General features: G+C 41.8%; 1 protein-coding gene across 4 annotated transcripts in view; it reads right to left on the bottom strand.

Moving 5' to 3' along the window:
• The window catches only part of si:dkey-24l11.2 (uncharacterized protein LOC100034462 homolog), a 102,043-nt gene that overhangs the window by 18,773 nt on the left and 58,576 nt on the right, over positions 1 to 24,694 (bottom strand). For 3 of the 4 annotated variants that reach the window (XM_063070878.1, XM_063070879.1, XM_063070880.1), the window contains 5 exons: positions 18,013 to 18,756; positions 11,738 to 11,797; positions 11,152 to 11,204; positions 8,222 to 8,366; positions 4,551 to 4,981 (listed from right to left, as the gene is read on the bottom strand). In XM_063070878.1, coding sequence (XP_062926948.1) covers positions 4,551 to 4,981; positions 8,222 to 8,366; positions 11,152 to 11,204; positions 11,738 to 11,797; positions 18,013 to 18,756 — 1,433 coding nt within the window. Of the gene's footprint in view, positions 1 to 4,550; positions 4,982 to 8,221; positions 8,367 to 11,151; positions 11,205 to 11,737; positions 11,798 to 18,012; positions 18,757 to 22,507; positions 22,588 to 24,694 lie in introns of those variants that run through there. The other variant, XM_063070881.1, reaches the window with a different exon arrangement.

Genomic DNA, 24,694 nt, shown 5'->3' with positions numbered 1-24,694 from the left:
GGGGTGGGGGATATGGAAGAAATGTGAAGTTACCAAATTTGGTAGGAAAATCAGAAAAGACAAATGTTTCTTTTTTCTTTATCTGACTGTGAAATATTTGAATTATGGCAACTTCTCTATGTGCAAAACAATCTTTTCTCCTGCTTGGCCCACCACATATTATGAAACACCTGCTTAAAGTGTTGATATCACTGAAAGGCAATGTGCAGCAAATAATTCGGAAATCAATATTTTTAAACAATATTTCACAGCTAAAGCCAGCATTTATTGAACATCCCTTAATTGCCTATGAGAAGGTAACATTGAGATGTCTGTTTGAATTGCTGCAGTCCTAGTTAAGGTGCAGTTGGGAAGGGATGTCCAGGATGTAGACCCAGCAATGACAAAGATATTTTCCTCACGTGTGTTTGGTAATGAGGTTATAGAAGTGATGGCATATATTAAGGAGTCATACATCAGTAACATGCCTCTATTCTGCACTCCACAATATTCTGCCTCATCTGCCAAGAATCACCCGCATTATTCTGATTTAAATCGCAGGGGCATTCTTGAGAACACTCTTGACCTATGCCTGGGGTTCTTCTTGGCAAATGGAGAATATATGTACTTGACTTAGAGCATTTTCTTGGAAAAGGATTTGAACTGTGAGAGATTCAGCATATTTCAATGTTCCTTCAAGTTTAAAAAAGTAAAACTTACTGTAACATAAAAAGCTTATGGAGTTTAATATACTAGTTGCTGGGACAATGTTACCATGCTGGGGTACCAGAACTAGGAATCGTGATATTAGAATAATGGCCCAGTGATTTCAAACTCAGGCAAATCATCAGAAGTTTCCACACAGAGACCTCGGGATTCACTGTCTTCTAGTGTATTCAAGGCTGAGTAAAAGATTTTTGGAGTTAAAGAGATGTAATGAATTAAGGGATAATTCAGGAGAGCAAGTTAAGGTAGAAGATCAGTTGTGATCTTGCTGAAGTACAGAATGGGCTTGAATCAAAGAAAATGTATGTCATGGAAGGAGGAAGGAAACCATTTGACCTATCGTGTCCATGCTGCTAAAATAACCTACATCTAGGTGGCAGGGTGGCTTGTCTCTATCAAAGGAAGTGTGCTCCTTCTCTCTGCTAGCCTGTAGGTCACCCTTGGGTAAGATGTAGAACCTGCTTAGCCCCCCGATCAGGGTCACATGAAGCCACGGGAGCAGGAGGTGGAAGGGCGTATGAGCAGCTGGTGCACATCACAAATCCTGTCTATGCGACCACTGACACCAGACAAACAACCACCAAAGAGTATTAATAATGGCTGGGGTCACCCACCTTGTAAAGGCACTGCCCAGAAGGCAATGGCAAACCACTTCCGCAGAAAAATTTACCAACAGCAATCATGGTCATGGAAAGACCGTGATTGCCCACGTCATACGACACATCACATAATGATGATGGTGACCCTATATCAGCTGCCTGCACCAACCACTTAGCCCTGAAGGCCAGTGCTCTTCAAGTCCACAAAAAAAAATGTGGAGAGGATTTTTGCTTCTACCACCCCTTTAGGCACGAGCTCCTTTGGTGAAAAATCCTTTCCCTGTCTGCTCTTCAACCCTTCTCCAATTTAAATTTTTTGCAAACATTATCTCAGCCTTTAGTAGTTCTCCCCTCAGCCTCCTCTGTCCAACAGGGGGAAAAATGGCCTATACAACCTTTCCTTGTAGCTAAGTTTTCCAATCCTAGTAACAGTCTCATGGATATGGGCTGCACACTCTCCTGTAATATGGTGACTAGAACTGCATACATTCAAGCTGTGGCCCAACTAGTGTCCTATACAGTTCTAGTGCAACCTCCTTGTTACTGTATATTCTAAGCATCAGCTATTAAAGGAAGCATGCATTTTTAAATTACACAAATAAAATCTAGACAGAGCACAGAAACTAGCTCTTCTGCCCAACTGGTCCATGCTGATTAAGGCATCCATCTAAGCTGGCGCCGTCTGCTAGCCCATATCCTTCTAAAACACTGCTATCCACGTACTTATCCGAATGTTACAAATGATTATTTATATTCTTTTTATTTTTTTTAAACTTTTGTGAACTTTTAATACTATAGTACAGTAATTTCATCCATTACAGTTTGAATGTTTCAAAAATATTTCAATAGCTACAAACTGCTGTGCAAAATCACTACAGTAATTACTAGATAAAATTAGCAAAGTACTGTGCAAAAATCTTAGGCACATATATGTATACCTAGGGTGCCAAAGACATTTGCATTGTTTTGTAGTAATTTTATCTATTGCGCTGTACTGCTACTGCAAAACAAACATATTTCATGATCTGGGTGATGATAAACCTGATTCTGATATGGGTCTCTATTGTGGACTAAGAGTGGGAAGGGGACAGGAAGAGGGGAATCATGGTTGGTAAAAGGGAAAGTGAGACGGGAGGGAGTAGGAGGAGGCACCAGAGAGACATCATGTAATGATCAATAAGCTGTATATTTGGAATCAAATGACCTTGCCTGGTGTCTCAGGGCTGGGTGTGTCTGCTCTGTGTCACCCCTTGCTCCTGGCACTCCTCCTCTACCACCTGTCCCACACCCTTCCTGCCTTGTCATTCCTAACATCCTTTACCTCTGTCAAATTTACAAACTCACTCTCCACTCCACATTGACAAATACAGTACTATGCAAAAGTCTTAGGCGCCCTAGCTACAGTTGCAAGAAAAAGTTTGTGAACCCTTTGCAATTACCAGGCTTTCTGCACTAATTACTCATAAAACATGTTCTGACCTTCATCTAAGTCCCTTTCCCTTCCAAACATAGCGGTGTGCATTTCTGCCAAAAAGTTCAACTTCTGTCTCATCTGTCCACAGAACATTGTCCCAGAAGCGTTGTGGAACATCCAAGTGGTCTTCTGAAAACTTGAGACATGTAGCAATTTTTTTTTGGAGAGCAGTAGTTTCCTTCGTGGTGCCCTTCCAAGAACACCATTCTTGTTCAGTGTTTTTCTTATAGTGTACACATGAACAGAGACTTCAGCAAGTTCTAGAGATTTCTGCAAGTTTTTTGCTGTTACCCTTGGGTTCTTTCACCTCCTTCAGCATTGCACGTTGTGTTCTTGGTGTGATCTTTGCAGGATGCCCACTCCTAGGGCGAGTAGCAACGATACTGAATTTCCTCCATTTGGAGACAATTTCTCTTACTGTGGACTGATGAACACTCAGGCTTTAGAAGTGCTTTTGTAGCTTTATCCAGCTTCAGACATCTCTGCAATTATTCTTCTAAGATTCTCCGAAAGATGTTTTGATCAAGACAAGATGCACATAAACAGACCTTTTTTGAGAAGAGCAGGCTCTGTCAGTAACTTGACTTTATGTGTCTTTTTTACAGGGCAACCTACAACCCTCTACAACCCACACGTCCAATCTCATCTCATTGATTGGAACACCTGATTCCAAATAGCTTTTGCAGAAGGCATTACCCCTGAGGTTCACATACTTTTTTGACTCTGGACTGTGATTGTTTAAATGGTGTACTCAGTATTGACAAGAAGTATAATTGTTTGTGTGTTATTAGTTTAGGCAGATTGTGCTTGTCTATTATCGTAACTTAGAAGAAGATCAAACCACATTTTGAGTACAGTAATTAATGCAGAAAACCAGATAATTGCAAAGGGTTCACAAACTTTCTTGCAACTATATGTGTATAAGATTTTTGCACAGTCCTATACATCTATCTCTAATTATATGCACATGTTAGAAATAGATACCGGATCCTTGGCTTTATTAATAGAGAGAATAGCTATGCTAATATTTTCACAATAACATTACTGCCTTGGGTATCTGCAGCATTGCCTGAAATTCTGAGCAACACTGAAGAATTTCTAGCAGAAATATTCAAGGAAGTGTAATAGAGATTTTAATTGTGTGGATAGTATGAAGAAACTGGGATTGTACTCCTTACAGCAGAGAGGATGAAAAGATTTAAATATTCAAAATTAGAAAGAATTTTGCTAAGTGAATAGGAACTGCATCCACCACTGATCAGAAAATATATATATATTTTTTAAATGGTAACAGGTCCTTCTGGTCCAAAGAGCCTGCACTGTCCAATTACACCCACGAGACCAAGTTATCTACTAACCTGAATATCTTTGGAACGTGGGTGGAAACTGGAGCACCTGGAGGAAGACCACAGAATTGCGGGGAGAATGTACAAACTCCTTACACAGTGGCAGAATTGAACCCGGGATGCTGGCGCTGAAATAGCGTTACGCTAACAGCTACACTACCGTGCCCCCCCCCCACACACAAATATATAATTTTTTTAAAATAATAATTGGCAAGAAGAGTCAGTGAGGAGATGAGGGGATTTTTCTTACTAAGTTGCTGTGACCTCAAATGAATGACCTTACTGGAAGATTGTTTTATCGGGCTTTGCGAAAAGATGCATTTGGTTAGCCTTACACAATGAGCCGAAGGGTCTTCTGATTCACAATTGTGTGCCTCGACGGCTGACTGCCCCAATGCACTTTCACACCACTATCGCTTGTCATACCTGCTGCAGTTCAGTGACACAGTGATCTGCTGAGCTGCCAGTGTCGCTGTCCCTTCTCCCAGCTGAAAGCCAAGAAATCGCACTGCTGTTCCCTTAGGCAGAGCCTTGCTGTTACAGCCTATTGGCAGGTGCCCACTCCCATTGGCAGCTGGGAGGGGTTTATGCCTGCCAGATGCGTCAGTCCTCGAACAACCATCAACTTCCTCACCAGAGCTGGCTTCACTGGCTGTGCCACTCATCTCTGGACTTTCTGATTCCGTGAACTTGGCCTGCTGAAGATGCTGCGACAATCCTTTGACAGGATCTTCATTCTGAGGGCATGGAGAACCTTCCGAAGGCTGCAGAACCTGTGCATCTGGTAGGCATGGCTTAAGCTCCTGAAAGGGTATAAAACGGATCCCCGATTTCTCTGTGTCCAATTCCCTCTTTATCTGGAAAAGAATAAAAGACTGAAAGTTAGCTTCAATTTAAAAAAAAACATTATCCTCAACAATAGAACAGAGGCAGGTTTAATATCACCGGAATATGTTGTGTAATTTGTTAACTTTGCAGCAATACATGATAATACGGAAAAGAACCGAATCACAGTGTGCCTTCAGTCTTCTGTACCTCCTTCATGACGGCAGCAACGAGAAGACAGCATGTCCTGGGTGATGGATGCTGCCTTTTTGAGGAACCACTCATTGAAGATGTCCTAGATACTACAGAGGCTAGTACCCATGATGGAGCTGACTAATTTTACAGCTTTCTGCAGCTTACTTCAATCCTGTGCAGTAGCTCTCATCTCAACTCATACCAGATGGTGGCATAATTTATGCAGCCTCCTAAATATAAAGAATTCTACAAGAGAGAATGTATCACAGGGTTATAAGTGGGGGAACAGGATTGCTCAGAGTTGGACCAAATAGCCTCCTTCTATGTCTATGAAATATGGGAAATAATCATGGAAGAGTATCATCTTGGATTTAAGTATCACCAATGCAAGACCTCAGAATGCATCAGAGCCTGTGAAGCAATTTTGAAATGCTTTAATACATATTGGGGTTAAATATTTCCATTTTAATTTAACAAAATTTTTTTAAAAAACATATGAAGACTAGGTTATTGCTAAAATTTTGCATTACGTAAGTTTTACTTTTAAGAAAACAGCTTTTAGAACAAAGAAATGGTGTCTGGATTACTGATTAAATTGTTTGTGAATAATGTGGAGGTGTCGTGATGGTGACGCTGCAGTAAGAAAACTGCTTTAGTTAAAAACAAAAGCAGAAACCAATGGATGACTTTGAATGTGGAGGTATTATTTATTATGGTGGCCATCTTTGCTGCAAATTATGATCACAGAAGTTGATGCATTTGTTTAAGGTCTTCTGTAATAACCACAAGGTACTCAATGTTAGCACAAGAGGGGAAACCACCCTCTCCATCCCAAACACCAATATTTCACAAAAAAAAAATTCAAAGACCCAATGTATAAAATGCTGTTGTTAATTATGTGGGGTTGGTTAATGCATGAACATTGGTCAGGGAGTAAGAGAGAACTCCTCTGCCTCCTCCAAAAGGTTGCACTTCCAAAGGCATACCGTTCCTTCAATGTTACATTGAGTATCAACCTTGCCCGCTGCTCAAGCCTTAGTGATGGGACAAACTCTTAACCTCTGACTCAAGAAGCAACAGTAGTACTGACTAAAACATGGCTAACACTTAAACGATATTAATAAAACTGACCTAATAAAGGCTCCTGCCTCAGCAAGGACCTGGACACACTGCAATTTGCCTATCACCACAATAGGTCTACAGCACCTGGACAATACAATACAATACAGACACTCATGTCAAGATGCTGTTTGTTGACTATAGCTCAGTGTTTAACACCATAATTCCTACAGTCTTGATCGATAATCTACAGAACCTGGGCCTTTGTACCTTTCTCTGCAATTGGATCCTCAGCTTCCAAACCAGAAGATCACAAACTGTGCGGATTGGTAATAATATCTCCTCCTTGCTGACTATCAGCACTGGCACACCTCAGGGGTGTGTGCTTAACTCACTGCTCTACTCTCTCTATACCCATGACTCTGTATAGCTCAAATGCCATTTACAAATTTGCAGATGATACAACCATTGTGGGTTGAATCTCAGATGGAGACGAGAAGGCGTACAGGAGTGAGATATACCAGCTGGTTGAGTGGTGTTGCAGCAATGACCTGGCACTCAACGTCAGTAACATGAAAGAGCTAATTGTAGACTTCAGGAAGGGTAAGACAAGGGAACACAAACCAATCCTCAGAGGGATCAGAAGTGGAGTATGCAATTTCAAGTTTCTGGGTGTCAAGATCTCTGAGGATCTAACCTGGTCCCAACATATCAATGCGGCTATAACGAAGGCAAGACAGTGGCTATATTTCATTAGGAGTTTGAAGAGATCTGGTTTGTCACCTAAAACACTTGGAAACCTCTATAGATGTACCGTGGAGAGCATTCTGACAGGCTGCATCACTGTATGGTATGTGGGGGATGGGCTACTGCGCAGGATCGAAAGCAGCCACAGAAAGTTGTAAAATCAGTCAACTCCATCTTGGGTACTCGCCTCCGTAGCATCCAAGACATCATCAAGGAGCAGTGCCTCAGAAAGGTGCCGTCCATTATTAAGGACCCCCCAAGATCCAGGACATGCCCTGTTCTCATTGTTATCATCAGGAAGGAGGTACAGAAGTCTGAAGGCACACATACAGTGATTCAGGAACAGCTTATTCCACTCTGTCATCCGATTCCTAAATGGACATTGGACTCATGAACACTACCTCACTTTAAAAAAAAAAATTTGTTTTGCACTATTGTAATTGACTTATTTTTTTCGTTCTATATTACCATGTATTGTATTGAACTGCTGCTGCTGCTACATTAACAAATTTCACGACACATGCCGGTGATAATAAACCTGATTCTGATTCTAGTAATGAATTGACAAATATATTCTTTCAGATGGCTTGATACCCCTATAGTTACAACTCTCAGCACTGGTTCTGCAGTAACCAAGTAGAAGAAACAGAAGACATGACTTCAGTCGGTTATATTTTAGTACACAGAGCAGGAGCAATTTATTCAGCAGAATTCCTTTCAGTGTCCAGTTTGACAAACACCACTTAACCATGGGACAAACTAACAGCAAGGAATAAACTATTCTAACACAGTGAAACACTGAGAATAGACTGGCCCACAAGTGTTTTACTTCTTTTTTTCCCCCCTTATATCTTCTCAAGCATGTAGAATGAAGGGAAATTCGATAGAGGTGTACAAAATTATGAGGGTTATAGAAAGGGCAAATGCAAGCAAACTTTTTCCATTGTAGTTGGGAGAGACTACAACTAGAGGTCATGGGCTGTGGCTGAAAGGTAGAACTTTCAAGGGGGAAATGAGGGGGAACTTCTTCACTCAGAAGGTGGTGTGATCGTGGAATGAGCTGCCAGCAGAAGCAAGGGATGAGGATTCCATTTCAACATTCAAAAGAAGTTTGGATAAGTATATGGATGAGAGGTCTATCGTCTGGGTGCAGGTCGATGGTACTAGGCTGAAAGGTTTGTTTCTGTGCTATAGTGTTTTATGACTCTTAAGTGCCTTACTTTGTTACCATCAGATGTAAAATTTTCTTTATCAGGTTAACTTGGTTTTACCTTTCTGGCTCCCTCAATGAACAGCTTCTCCAGGTTGCGATCTAGCCACCGCAGGTAAGGACGAAATAATAGCTCTAGTTTTCCCGTAAGCCGGTTGGTGGCATGTTTGGCCTGAAGCCATTCCTCTGAAGCATTACACACATGCCTGAAGTAGAGAGGATGGAGTGTAACCTTGTGAAATTATAGAACAATCTTCAAAACTAGGACTTTAAGTGAAAATGAACAACCATCTGAGAAATGAAGACCAAGGAAAAGCTCCATTAATGCAGCACATTTGGGACTTGTTGATGCTAGACTGATAGATTTTCCAGACTATTAATATTATCACATACACACTGTTGGTTCTTTTCTCTTTTTAAGATATTAGACGATAGTATGTTTTTTCTAATAAACCCAGTGAATTTCAAGATGAGCCAGATGCCAAACCTTTTGTACTTCCAAAAAAATCAGAACGTGGATTTACTGCACACTCAGTGTGCATCTGCTCTTAATACAAATATCTAATCAGTCAATCTTGTGGCAGCAACTCAATGCATAAAAGCATGCAGACATGGTCAAGAGGGTCAGTTGTTGTTCAGACCACACATCAAAATAGGGGAGAAATGTGATCTAAGTGACTTTGACCGTGGAATGATTATTGATACCAGATGGGGTGGTTTGAGTATCTCAGAAACTGCTGATCTCCTGGGATTTTCAGACACAATATGCTCTAGAGTTTACAGAAAATGGTGTGGAAAACAAAACAAAAAAAAAATCTTGTGAGTAGTAGTTCTGTGGTCAAAAATGCTTTGTTAATGAGAGGTGAAAGGAGAATGGCCAAATTGGTTCATGCTGACAGGAAGTTGACAGTAACTCGACAGTAACTCAAATAACCACATGTTACAACAGTGGTGTGCAGAAGAGCATCTCTGAATGCATAACATGTGGATCCTTGAAGTGGATGGGCTACAGTAGCGGAAGACTACACGAGGTTCCACTCCTGTACCAGCACCACTTAGTTCACATTTCCACTAAAGGAAGAGAAGGGGGTTAGGATGGGAATTTATTTTGCTTTTATCATTTATTCTTTTGGTAAGTTTTTGCTTTCTTTTTGGGATAAAGGTCTTGCTGCTCTTCTAAAGACTGATGTGCATCTTATGCCAGGAAATGTTTCCTGACTGACTTTTATTGACTAATGACTATGCTGCATAACAAAACAGAACCACTAAAACCTTCAGTGATACAAATGGCATTGGATTAAAGTGATGCAGAGTTGCTGTTATTTCTATACATAATCCACAGAAAGTATTTAGATATCATTAGCTGCAAAGAAGTAAAAACAATTGGTGAATATGTTCCAATGAAGAAACTAAGACACTAAACAACATATATAGGAGCATGAATGGGCCATCTGTCCCTTCAAACATTCTCTATCATTTAACAAGATCATAGCTGATCTATTCTATTCATCTTCTCTTCTGTAGTCAGTAGCCCATAACCCTTGGTTTCCCAATCTCTCAAAAATTTATCCTTAATGGCCAGGCCTCCAAACCTTCTGATGTAGAGAACCTTTAGTTTTTATTCTCAGCAAGTACGAGATGCACTTTGACTCCTTCAACACCAACAGAGAATCAAGTAATGGTCAGAAAGGTTTTGAGAGTGATGCAGTTAATAGGGAAAGTGGCCCAATCACCACTGGACACTATTGACTGGGAATTCACTATTGACAGTGATTCTAGCAGCACAAAGCTGAGGAAAGGGAGAAAAATGACTCAACACCATGTTAGCTATAACACCAGACATACAAAAATTGCTGCTCAAATATCCTCCAACATGCAATGCAAACCAGTGCTGCTCACTCTCCACCTTTCTCTTCTCTATTCCTAGCTCCCATTCACACTTCATATCACTAGAGCTTCAACTGTCAACAGGGATTTTTAAAACAGAGTGGTTAATCACCAGATACCACTAGGTGCAAAAAAAAATACAGAAGGAAAAGGGAACAATAACTACTAAATTAGAAGGAAAAATAAAAATTATGTCCCAAAACTGCAATTTGAAACTCAGGTTACGAGAAAAGACCAACAACCTTCCCAGTCCTGGAAAATTATTTCAATATCCAAATCTGCCCAAACATCTCAAATGGGAATGTGGAAAATATAAGCAACAAGCCTGAGTCTGGACATATGAGTAGCCCATTCTATTTTTTGGAAACAAAGAACAGGAGTTGTGCCACTCTCAGTTTGTAATGCCAATCACAGCCTGAAATACATGTTGATCAGGGAATAACAAAATGGTACGTTCAATCCTTCAATGAACAGTACTGACAGAAGAATAACGTTCCTAGAATTGTCAGCTCACACTTTTTCAGATTAAAGAGCTAAAATACAGATGATTTAAAAAAAAAATGTAGATACTGGAAATCTGAAATGAAAATAAAATGCTGGCTACTAGGCAAGTCAGGCAGCATCTGTGGAAAGAGAAACATAATCGACATACCACGTTGGATGAGAGGTAATAGACCCAAAACATTAAATCTGTCTCATTTCACAGAATCTGTCCGACCTGCCGAGTGTTTCCAGATTTTACTGCTTTTATTTAAGTTAAAGCATAGCATCACTTAGGGTTATCGTTAAAATCTTGGAAGATAGAATGGGACCAGAAGTGGTCTTGACGCAAAACATTGACAAACTTTTTTTTTTGTTCCACAGGTACTGTTCTTCAAATGTTCTGAGTTTTCTTTGTCCTATATTCCTGCATCTTTTATCCACATATAAATGCAAGTTGTGATGAAACACAAAAGGGTTTAGTAGTCAAAATAAACAAGGTCTTTCATCTTTGGAAAGTAGGACAGGCTTGAATGAAAGAAGCATTAGGTTTTTCAGTCTAAGCTTAAAACCAGAGACAAACCATTTCCAATGGTTCAATGCTTTACCATCATTTCTCCTTACCTCCCCATGGATGCTGGCAGATCCTGATCCTCAGGGATATCCAAAGTGAACACCTTAGAATAAGACAAAAAATAAAATGCTCGAGTAACATCCTACTGTATTTGAGACAGGACAAAGGGAAACAATACAGGTTTAGTAAATTCATTTTTCAACAAGGTAGGAACCGTAGGCATAGTTCCCTTAATGTCTGGAATGTACATAGAGGTAAAAGATAGAGTAGAGTGAACTCCTGCTGACAGTTCTATTGTAACATAATGCAATCCCCTCAGAAAAATAACCCATCATTTGGATGTGTTTCCACTTCAGTTCCTGTACTGTACATGGTTGTGAACCCTCTCACTGAGAAATATAACATTATGCAGGTAGATCACCATGAACAAGATCGGCTTTGATCTTATTGACTGTAGGATAGGGTTTGTCTTACTTATGTTCTTCCAAAAATAATGCACAATATGTCTGTGTCATAGATTGATGTGCTCAGCCACAATTTACCTTTACTGTAAAATAATGCCATAAAGCACGTACAGAACATAACTCTTGACTGTGAAAGCCTGTATTATGTGCCATTGGGAGTACCGCCTCTTACCTCCAAAGGATAATTGTCCGGGAAACAAATCTGTATGTCCATCTCCTTCAAGTCAAAAGGCTGCAAGAGAGATAGAAAACGAGAATCAACATTGCAATTTCAGGGGCTGGCCACGGAAAGCAAAAAAAAATCTATGCAGTTCATTCGGAGAAAAACTAAAGGCTGTTTATGTAGATTGGGATGGGGAGGAGTTGAATGCAACCCTTGAGTAGGTTAATGGGAAAAGAAATCAGAAAATGTGAAAGAAACACCCACAAAATGCTGTCTGGCCTGCTGAGTTCCTCCATCATTTTGTGTGTGTTGCTCCGATTTCTAGCATCTACAGATTTTCTCGTTTGTGAGAAAATGTGAAAGTGTCAGACTTCAGACAATCCTTGAAACCAATGCTGTTTTAGAATACTTACAGAAGAGCATTATAGCTGAAGACTGGCCACCAACGGACAGGTGAGAAAGTGGCTTATTATCAAGTTCAAGTTATTGTCATTCAACCATACCCATGTATTAGCCGGCTGGTGGCGTAGTGGCATCAGCACCAGACTTCGGAGCGAAGGCTCCCGAGTTCAAATCCAGCCGGCTCCCCTGGCACGCTTTCCATCCGTGCTGGATTGAGCATCGAGCTAGCAACTCCACCTCGTAAAGAAGTTGCCTGCTACAGAAACATCAAAAGTTGATGGCCTATGCTCTCTCGTGAGTTTAAAGGCAATTTCTCTTCTTCCTCTTCATACCCCTGTATACAGCTAAATGGAACACTGTTCCTCTGGGACTAAGGTGCAAAACCAAGTATATTCTGTCACAGACAGCATATAGCTATGATCCAGCACATACGGTCACAAAATAATATTAGCACAAATCCTCAAGTGGGACATGGCCTGAAGATTGACAGGGTGACAGAGGGTGTGGCGCATGTTTATGTAAGACAGTATAATGTTACTGGCACTACAGATTTCCCCCGCCATCCGAAGGTAGAGCGTTCCTATGAAACGGTTCGTAAGCCGAAATGTCGTAAAGCGAAGAAGCAATTACCATTTATTTATATGGGAAAATTTTGTGAGCATTCGCAGACCCGATAATAACCTACCAAATCATGCCAAATAACATATAAAACCTAAAATAACAGTAACACATAGTAAAAGCAGGAATATGATAAATACACAGCCTATATAAAGTAGAAATACTTTTCCACAATCATTACTGAACTGTTCTCTGTAGCGAAAATCTCACACAAGTGCCGTCGGCAGAAAATCTCACCCAAGCGCTGTTGGCGGAAAATCTCACGCAAGTGCCGTCGGCAGGAAATCTCACCCAAGCGCTGTTGGCGGAAAATCTCACGCAAGTGCCGTCGGCAGAAAATCTCACGCAAGCGCTGTTGGCAAAAACTCGGCGTAAGCGCTCTCCAGTAACCTTTAAACTATGAAGCTGCCAAATCATACCAAATAACACGTAAAAATACACAGCTGATATAAAGTAGAAGTAATGTATGTACAGTGTAGTATCACTTACTGGAATCGAGAAGTCCGCGCCGAGCACACTGATGATGGTGTGTTAGACTGAGTTGTCACAGGTTGGTTGGTGCAGTGGCCCCCACCATTTCAAAATTAAAGTCGTACTTTATCATTGCAGCGAAAATCTCACGTAGTTGCTTCACTTTCGCTACTGCATTCGGTTTCGTTTGTTATCCTTTCCTCTTCCAATTGCATCAGCTCTTCATCTATCAGTTCTTGGTCATGGGATGCCAAAACCTCTTCAACATCACCTTCAAAGTTGCTGGTGAACGCAGCAGGCCAAGCAGCATCTATAGGAAGAGGCGCAGTCGACGTTTCAGGCCGAGACCCTTCGTCAGGTCCTGACGAAGGGTCTCGGCCTGAAACGTCGACTGCGCCTCTTCCTATAGATGCTGCTTGGCCTGCTGTGTTCACCAGCAACTTTGATGTATGTTGCTTGAATTTCCAGCATCTGCAGAATTCCTGTTGTTTGCGTTTAAAATCAACATCATCTTTGTCAGCTTCCACAAGCCAAACTCACTTTACCCTTACTTCGTTCACCACGATCGAAACGCTTAATTATGTCTAGTTTTACGCTAAGTGTAACACTCTTACAAGCTCTTTTAGGTTTTTCAGATACCATAGAACTCATCTTGCAAATGGCTGCTCACAGGCACGTGTTAAAGCAATGCCGGCTAGAATGCAATTCCGAATCCGGAGGAGAGCGGCTGCTCAGCGCGCACGCTGCCTTTTATCAAGCGCTGATTTTTTTTTTGCATGCCGAATTTTTTATCACGCGCTGCTTTTTTTCCCTACAGTGAAAACACCTTCTGAAAGCGAAAACAGGGTACTAATGTAGGTTTTTCGTAACAGTGAGGTTTCGTAAAGCGAATGTTCGAAAAGCGGGGGACACCTGTATTATAATAAAATAAGCAGTTGTATAAAAATGTGAAACGGCAACAATAAAGGTGAAAAGTGACCAGTGGAGGACTTGAGTGCCTACAAGTTGGGGAGTTCAGGAGGGAGGTGTCAGCAGGGCACTCAAACAGGGTGCTTATGTGTGTTGCTGACAGTTCTGGTCCTTATGCTGTGGTACCCTCTGTCTGATGGCAGGAAGTCAGAGATGATGGGAGGGGTCATTGACAATGCTGGAAGCACTGTGTACGCAGCACTTTTGATATACATCCTGAATGGGGTGGAGAGAGACCCTGATGATGTTTTCAGCAGTCCGTTGCAGGGTCTTGCGATTTGATGCAACGCAATTCCCATAGCAGACAGTGATGCAGCTGGTCAGGACACTCTCGATGGTGCTCTGGCAGGATGTGGTGAGAATGGTGGGGGGAGACAATAAACCTGAACTTGATAACAAGCCACTTTCTCACCTCTCCTTTGACGGCCAGTCTTCACCGGACTTATGCAGGGTTAGAGGAAATTCTCTACACAGGGCTCCACAGATGAACCAGTATTAGGATTCATTATTCTTGCAACAAGACAAAGCTGAGTAAATTGAGTAGGATGACGTAAATCAACTGAATGCACGTAGGTCTTATATAGGGATGGTAGACCAGCTTTAGAAAGCTGCCTGATCTAGATGATGCATGGAGACAAAGATCAGTCAAAGAAAGCATTGGAAAATAGTATTCAGAAGTATACACAACAAGTTGTGGACCTAAACAACATTTAAATGACCAGTAATTCTGTGTAGAAGGTAGGTTAACAATTGTTCCAGAGTACAGATCCTGCACAAGCAGGCTTAGTCTAAACAAAGCACAAGAGATATTATTAAAGTCAGCACCACAGTATAAGCTGTCAGCAATGACCTAACTGGAACTGATAGTTTTGCTACGTTCAGCAATGAGTAACCATCATCCCATATGTACTCTATAATGGTAGTAACCCAGTACTTGATAATATGCTGGCACAGGTAGATAACATACATGGTACATGGAACAGAGCATAAAATGGCCTTATAAATAAAAGACAAGATTAAATAGCAGAGACAGATGAAACTATAAAGACAGAACTCTCGGAAGGCATTTTTCAAAAGATCTAGGGGAAACAAGGACAATATGAATGCACCTAAGGTCACACAGGATGTCAACAATGAGCGTCTTGAGTAGACTGCAGTCCAGGTTAGAGGGAACAATGGGTACAGGATTTGATGGCAAGGTGCACCTTTAAGGGCCTGGTCCCAAATCCTGAAAGAAGATACCTTATAATGAGGATTGATCTGGGCTTGCCATCTTCTCAAGTTGGGGATGGACACTAAACATTGGCCTTGATCGTAATATTCCACAAGGAAATGAAACGTCCAAGTCAAACACAATCTTTGTGTCATGTGCACAAGCACACAAGTGAGGAAAACTTTGCAACAACATCACAGGTAAACTCCATTCAGGACACAACATTCAGAAAAAAAAACAAATTATACAAAAACGTACTCAGGTTACTGATGTGGCAGCAGCTGGCCAGAGAGGGGTTTCAGGGGGAGCTGTTTTGTGAAGTAGGAAGACAGTGCCATCAAAGGCAGGTGACCAATATTCACTAAACTTTTTTTGGTAAATAAATAGGTTTTGACCCAGCTCCCTGCTGTTTCTTACTCTCAACAACCTTAAGTAATTTTTCCCTGTAGTCTGAAACTGAAACCAGCCCTATTGTCAAGTGATGCCAGGCAAGTATAGCAATTCATCTGGTTGTGAAATCCTCCACAGCTCCAAAGTACTATCCATAAGAGGCCACTCAGTTAGAGACTGCAGCAAGCTAGCTTCATAGAACTCTGCTTGAGTGCAAGTGACTGTCCTTAGGAGCACTAGGGAAAGGTTTGATTCTCTCCTCCTAATGTCAGTAAATGTTACCTGCCATAGAGAAAAGCAAAATAAATAATTTAGCCCCTCCAAGCCTGTCACACCGCCCAATGAGATCAGGGATGATCTGTTCCTTAAACCCTCTTCTCCTCTCTTTGCTCTATTTCCAACTATATTTTCACCTAATCTAAAAATCCTACAATCTTGTAGCTCCAAGTGACCACTTAGTGTAACAGAAGCTTCCTGATCTCAAATGAATTGCAGAGCTCTAATTTGAAAAATTGACAATTTTGTCCATCTACCTTATGAATCCTTTTAATATAGATTTAACTTGTGCCCTGGATTTTTAATGTTGCACTCCACTAGTACAGTACATGTTTTTTCCTTATAGTACACACACTGAATATACACTACAGATGGGGATATAACAAAGCGCAAGAAACAGTCAGTAGGTCAGGCACCATTTTACATAGAGAGAGATGAAGAGAATTATTCTTCCAGCTCAAAGGCACCTGGTCAGATCTGAAGAACTAAGCAGTGTGTCGGCCTGAAACAAGAACTGTTTCTCTTCCGCAGATGACACGCTTCCTGCACTTTCCATTTTCATTTCAGGATTCTAGCACCTGCATTCTTTTTAAATGTTTGATTACACTGGATGGGCTAGGACCAAGAATTTACAAGTGAAGCATCTCTTCCTTCAGTCCATTCTGGTCTCAAAGATGGACCTGAAGAGAAAAGGGTTATATAGCTTCAAAGAAACAGCAGGGAGTTGGGTCTAACCCTATTTATTTTATTATTTATTTATTTATTGGCGTGTGCGCGTCCGTGATGATGTCATTTTCATGGCTTTTTTAACAAGGCGCGGAGCGAAAGAGACTGTGTGGAGCACCACTCCTCACACAGACATTTTTGCAGAATTTTTCCCTTTATTTTACGAGATCCAGTTGCGATCTCGACACTCAACCTGGCATGGATGGAAAGCATAACTGGGAGCGGACCCGACTGGTTTCGAACCCGGGAACCTCTGCTCCCCGGTCTGGCACTGATGTTATTGCGCCACCAGCCGGCCCCTAATCCTATTTATTTACTAAAAAGCTGGAGAAAAACAATGGGATGATGGCCTGTTTCTGTGATTCTTGAAGTGAACAGTTTCGATGCATTTTATTTTATTGAGATACAGAGTGGAATTGGCCCTTCGAGCCGTGTCACCCAGCAATCCCCTGATTTAACCCTAGTTTAATCATGGAACAATTTACAATAATCAATTAACCTAACCTACCAACGAATATATCTTAGAATTGTGGGAGAGGCCAGAAGATGAATAACTAAGGAGGGAATAATGATCAAATTAGTTTTAGGTCTAGTCTAGCAGCTGTGAGACTTCTGAACACCCTGCTACCACCCAGTATGCATCATTTATGATAGTGACAGTAGCATTATATTGGTGTATATTTAACTATGTTGTATATACACTGTATGTCAACTTGTACATCTACAGAATATTATTTTATTATCTATTAATATTATTTTATGTGCTGTATCAGATATACATAGATTGTTTTGCACCTTTGTCCCAGAGGAACATTGTTTCATTTGGCTGTATACATGTGTATGGTTGAATGAGAATAAATGAGAACTTGAACCTTTAGTTTGGCTCCATTTGTCAGGTACATCGAAACAGAGCAAAATGCGTTGTTGTGTCAAATCAAATCAGCGTGTATTATGCTGGGCAGCCTGCAAGTGTTGCCATGCTTTCTGCACCAAAATAGCATGCTCACAACTTGCTAACCCTGACCCGTATGTCTTTGGAATGTGGGAGGAAACCGGAGCACCCACAGGAAACCTATGACCACAAAATTGAAGAATGTCAGTGCTGTACACTCAGTATGATATTTGTGATTCTGAGCTGGATGATAAGATTTCCAATATGCTCATTCTGACAATAGCGTCTCGCTCTGCACCAACCCATAGCATGTCCCCCAGGACTTACCCAGTCTGGATCTGTAGGCTCCACCACAATGCGGTAAAAAGTCTGTTTCCCATCCTCACTCTCCTGAATGATGAGCTGGTCCTTTGGGAAGCGTTTCAACAGCTGGTTGATTTCAGTCTCTCGCAGTTGCCGGGCCACCTCTTGGGTCAGCTCGGTGAGCTTTACTTCATCCTTGACCACAGCAGGCCGGGGGAGGGGAGGTCGAATGAGTGGTCCTGGTCCTGGTCTCAGATTGATTCGGGTGGGCTCAGGATCCACAGGGTCTCTCAACACAGGCAACCGCTCAGGATGCCAAAAACGGCACCGCTCTTCCATCACGCAATAGCCGGACAGAAAGTAACGGCACGGCCTCTTAGCTCTCTCTCTGGGACCCGTCATCTTGGGTGTTCCAAATCGAGTTCGCCCCTGTGCTGCAGCATCCTCACCAAACCTGACTGGGCCACTGCCTGCAGGACATTCTGCTTCACTCTGGCACTGAGGGATATTTTCAGCAGCCCCACTGCTCTGGCTTTCAGGCACACTTGGAGCAATCCGTTGCTCCTGATGCTCATGCAGAAATCGGCACCTCCGGCCAAACTGACAGTACCTTCCACGAGAATAGAAACGACACACTGGTGGGTATGTATTCATGTTTCTGGGTTTTGACTGAGAGGTTCCAGAGTTCCGGGTCTTTTCTATCACGTCACCGGGGTGAGACACAGAGTCAGACGCTGGGCAATGACCTTCCTCCATTGTTTTCAGGTTCTGTGGACAGAAACAGCAACCGAAGTTAGTGAGGAAATATCCATATCACAGACTAAATGCAAACATGCTAGATTTGTGCTTGGGCAGCCTCTGATTTAATATCATCAGTAACCAATCAAAAGCTCCAAGACCTCGGCCTCAATACCTTGTGCAACAAAGATCCTGGATTTTCTCATTTGCAGACCCCAGCCAATTTCGATTGGCAGCAACATCTCCTCCACAATCTACAACAGCATAAGGCTCTGTGCTTCATCCCCTGCTCCACTCGCTTTATAATTATGACTGTGTGGCTAAGCACAGTTTCAATACCACATTCAAGTTTGCTGACACCACCACTGTTGTACGCCAAATCAAAGATGGTGACGGAATCAGCATATAGAAGAGAGATTGAAAATCTGGCTGAGTCGTGCCACAACAATAATCTCTGTCAGCAAGACCAAAGCACTGATTATTGACTTCAAGAGGAGGAAACCAGAGGTCTATGAGCCAGTCCTCATCGGAGGATCAGAGGTGGCGAGAGTCAGCAACTTTAAATTCCTGGGTGTTGTTACTTTGGCGGACCTATCCAGGGCCCAGTATGTATGTGCAATTACAAACAAATATGGCAGCGCCTCTACTTCCTTACGAGTTTGTGGAGATTCAACATGACATCTAAAACTTTGACAAACTTCTATGGGTATGTAGTGGAAAGTATATTGACTATCTGCATCACAGCCTGGTACGGAAAATCCTACAAAAAGAAGTGGATATGGCCAGCCCATCACAGGCAAAACCCTCCCCATGACTGAGCACATGTACATGAAGCACTGTCACAGGAAGGCAACATCCATCATCAGGGGCCCCCACCACCCATGACATGCTCTTTTTCGCTGCTGCCCCCAGCCTCAGGAACAGTTACTACCCCTCAACCATCAGGCTCTTAAACCAAACGAGATAGCTTCACTCAACTTCACTTGCCCCATCACTGAAACATTTTCACAACCCATAGACTCACTTTCAAGGACTCTTCCTCATGTTCTTGATATTTATTGCTTGCTTGCTTGCTTATTTATTTATTTCACAATTCAGACAGTTTGTTGTCTTCTGCACACTGATTTAACACCCAAGTTTGGTGATCTTTCAGTCATTCTATTATGATTATTATTATTATACAGATTTACTGAGTACACCCATAAGAAAATGAATCTGAGGGTTGTATATGGTAACATATACGTACTCTGATAATAACCTTACTTTGAACTGTGATCCAGTTTTCTGACTTTCTCGTCAACCTGAAACATGTACCTTTGTTTCTATCTCCACAGATATTGCCTCTGTTTCCAACATTTTATTTTTTTAATCACGAGAGGAAGGTGATTTACACAACATCTCAAAAATCAGACCCACAGCTTAATATTGCCAGATAAGCTTTAGCTTAAAAGAAACTTCCGGGAACAAGTAAAAATAAAATACGGCAAGATTTCCAGTTTCTTTTTCTTCTGTGTTTTGTACACACCCCTCAAAAGGCAACAAGAACTTGTAAAAGGATTTTACATCAGATTAAATGGTGATAATATTAATAAAATGGATTTCCTGGCTTCTCTAATCTATAACAAACTCTAGCCATCATGCTGTCTGATTCACTCTATTACAATTTTAAATTACAGAGAGCATTATAAATGCTTCTGCAGTGTTTCAGAAATGTTGCTCTAGATCGATTAAATCTGCACTTGAGGTTGACACTGGTTAGTCGTGTTACATGCATCTTAACTCATTGCCCTAGCAGCTATCACAGGCATGGCCAATTACATCTTCACCAAACCATCCGTGCACGCGCATACACACCTTACAGCAGGGGTGGCCAACCTTTTACATTCCATGCGTCAATTTTTTCACGCACGAGTTCTATGTTAACATAATTTTCAAGAATTGAATGGGGGTACAAGAGTTATATGGCGCATTTGAACTCATGAGTGAAAAAATTGACGCATGGAATGTAAAAGGTTGGCCACTCCTGCTTTATAGCAAGGTTTACAGGATTAGCAATTAAAAGACACAAAATCCAATTACAGCAACCCTCCTGTTGTCAACATTTAAATTTCAGAATTTTGTGTGGCTGCTTTCTGTAAAGAACAGCAAATGTACCCCATTGTACATTTATTCAGTAACTTGTTAGCAAACTTTAAAAACAGTACATTGACCATGACATTGAAATAAACTGAATATTTGTTTACAAATGTTCAAGGTCACTTGAGGTTTAACCCACGTCATAGTTTCCCAGTTCACAACCTCAAAACATCTAGTTTTAGTACTTGGCAACATCAAGGGGCCATGTTTCTGTAGTGAGCAGTCATATCTGCAGTGGTTAAAACTTGAAATCTGGTGATATAGCCATCATGCAGCTGAAGAAAATCTGACAGATGTAAAAAACCATTGAAGGTCTGGTCCTGAAAAAGGAAAGCAAAAAGCAGCAGACATTGGAAGCCTGAAATGTAAACAAGAATGGCTGTAAACACTCAGTAGGCCAAAAAGCACCGCAGCAACGGAAAGGTTAATGGCCAAGATCAATGGCACCAGGAGCCTAAAGAAACTTGACATGCCACCCCCTTGACCCTCATAATTTTTAACTGATTTACCACAAATTACATCCTATCCAGATGCATCACAGCTTAATATGACCACTGCCAGGAACCTCAGAGTTATAGACACATCTCAACACATCACGGAAACCATCCTCCCCTCCATGGACTCTGTCTATATTTCTCACTGCAAAGTAGTCAATATAATCAAAGACCCTATCTATCCCAGACATTTTCTCTTTTCATCTTCCCATCCGGCGGAAGATACAAACGCCTGAAAGGGTACATTCAGTAAGGCTCAAGGACAACTTCCAACCTGCTGTTATAAAACTATCAAACAGTCCCAGTATGATAATATGGACTCTTGAACTCACAATCTACCTCATTATGGACTTGAACCTTATGCTTGCTTGTACTGCACCTTCTCAGGAACTGTAAAACTTGATTTCATTGTACCTTTGTGCACCTTTGTAATGAAAGTATCCGTATGGACAGCATGCAAATCAACCAATGTATGTATAATTTTTTCCCTTTAGAAATCATGGATCTGAAATATTTAATCTCTTTTGATCCTCTGACGATGTCTAACCCGAGTTCTCCCAAGATTTTGTTTTTAACACAGTTGCATTAACTCAAATATTATGCTGATTAAACGAATTTTTGCTTCAGTAAATTCTAGCTAAAAAGAAATTAAAGCTAAAACTTCGCTCAACTTTCGTTGTGTCTAGGACGTGCATACCCAGAAATCCTTGAGACCAGCAACAAATAACAGAAGCATAAAAAAGCGCCTGAAAACTCTTCGATCCAATTTATGACAGAAGAGTTTGGGCAGTTCTCCTCCCCTGCCTGACCTGTTGAATGCTTCGGTGACAGTGACCAGGTCAAATCCCCTGCCAGAACTCAGTGGGAAATATCCCAGCAGGGAGTGAACTGGACGCAAGAGGTGCAGGGATCAGAGGCGAGGCTCAGATGTCCCTTCGGGGCCAGTCAGAGTGACGGGACTCACTGCTCCTCAGGGCTGTAGGGACTCCCGCTCCTCCCCCCGAATCCGCCGCCCCAAACCCCGCCAGGAATTACGTCGAAACGCGCAACGCTCGCACCGCAGCTGCCGGACCCTTTCTCTTGCCCCCACTCCCGCCTCGACTCGGGATTTAAAGCCACTCCCATGTACTGCGGGCAGAGCCGCCATTTACCTTCTAAAGCCGGAACGACAAAACCATCGGACCAGCTCCCGCCACAATCCCTTCCCCCGGACTAATCACCCTGACAGCGAGTACGCCTGCGCGGCGCTGGAGGCCAGTCTCCCTCCGGCAGCAACTGCACCTGCGTATCACTGGAGAAGACCGGCAGCAACATCTGCGCCTGCGTAAAATTAGAGAGCCGTCAATGGCCACTACGTTTGCGCAAAACCGGTATGCACTCCCAAAATACGCATGTCTACTGAACGGGTCCGGCCGGCAGTGATCAGTAGTTGCTTTTAAACTTGGCTAAGTTTAAATTTGTTACTACAGACTTCCATAACTGTTAAGCTACAGGCGTACGTAGTTGTTAACATGTCTTAAGTTATCAACTTGTTAAATTGAGCCAGGTTTAAGTTTATTGTCAACAAGGTATGAATGTCATGAAAGTTTACTTATCACAGCAGAAACACAGCACATTATACACATACAGTAAGTTAATTTAGACTGAAATTAACATAGATTATATACAACATACATGACAAAATAAGTATTATGATATCAGTGCAAGTTGAGAGAATAAAACAATCACATTGTTGCTTCTGGAATATTGTAAATGGTGACAACTAAACGCTGCGTCCAGGTGAGTAGATTGAATGGGGACATGGGTGTTCATTGTAATTGGTTAATGCTGCGTTTTATGGTCCATGAAAGCTTCCTAAGTAAAGAATCACATTTACAGAGTATCTGTGGACAGTGCTGGAAACGTTGACTGTTTATTCCCCTCCAGAGATGCTGCCTGACTAGCTGAGTTCCTCCAGCATCTTCTGGGTTTTGCTTAGGTTTCTAGCATCTGCATGTCTTGCGTTTAGAGAGTGGGCGTTCCTCAAACAGAATTTTCTCAGGAAGAGCCCCTGCCCCTGTCTTTCCCCGCAGATATGGCATGACCTTCTGAGCACTTCCAGTATCTTCTGTTTTTATTTCAGATTTCCAGCCTCTGCAGTTTCTTTTGATTCATGAAATATTTTTAACACCTGGGTGCTTATGGAACTGTGAAAAGGAAGGCAGACAGTTCTATGGTACTATTCACAACTTGAAGAACAAAACACTACAACCAATGAAGCACTTTATGAAGTGCTTTATGGATGAAATCATGACAGATGAATTGTGCACCGCAAAGTCATAGAAGCAACAATATGATTGTGATCATCTGGTTTCTTCCTGTGAAGTTGATTGAAGGATAAACAAAGACACAAGAGACCGTGCAGATCTCCAGTCTTGAAATGGTAACTGTCCAGTTTCCTTCGAAGTTACTGCCTGTTCTGCTGAATTTGGTTTTCTTTTTGATGAGGGATGAATATTGGGTACTATTCTGCGGATAGCTCCACTGGCCCTCAACTTACTGCCCATGGGAATTATTACATTTATAGAGTGACAAAATGGGTTTTAGTCAAACATGAACAGTATCTCTTCATAGTGAAGTTCTCACTGGGTAACAAATTGCAATAGATTTTTGTGACAAACTGCACAGTAGGAGTAGTATTAGGCCATTTAGCTATCAGGCCTGCTCCACTATTCCATCATGGCTGATTTATTATCCCTCTCAATCCCATTCTCCGGCCTTTTTTCCTGGCTACTCAAGAATCCGGTTAAGATGATGCTGTGCACATTGCCCCTTTGGCCGATAATCTTCAGGATAGATCACTTCCTTTATGTCTTTTACGTTTGTTTTTCATTAATTGAATGTGATTCTGGAACTGTTGGAGTCTGGGATTTGCGGTTTGGAGATGGTTTGAGTGTTTCAGCGCCCTGCAGTCTCCGAGGGGATTCCGGGAGGCAAAGGCAGTGTGTGGGAACCTCGTGGAGAGAAGGATGCGAGCTGATGTTGGACTCCATTTCACTGATTAAAACTTCTGTAGTTCGCCAATTAAAGGGATGAGGGTGATTGAAGTGCTGGCTGCCTGCCTTTTTAACACTGGTGAGATCGCTCTGCTACGGAGAGGGAGAATATTGCCCAGGTTTTCTGCAATTTGGATGTGGACTTGGACTGTGGGCTTTTTTTTTTTCAGTCTTATGTTTTTTTTTGTATTCTGTGCTTTTCACCGGATCTTCCCTTTTCTCGTGTGTGTGCGGGGGGGGGGGGGTGGGGAGAGGGATTTGGTGTCGATGTGCCTGTTCTGTTTTTGTTTGTCTTTTTGTGCA

This window comes from Mobula hypostoma, chromosome 18 (genome assembly GCF_963921235.1).
Source record: "Mobula hypostoma chromosome 18, sMobHyp1.1, whole genome shotgun sequence".
NCBI classification, from domain to species: domain Eukaryota; kingdom Metazoa; phylum Chordata; class Chondrichthyes; order Myliobatiformes; family Myliobatidae; genus Mobula; species Mobula hypostoma.
Note: the sequence above shows the minus strand (reverse complement) of the source record. Positions and strands in the feature narration are given on the sequence as shown.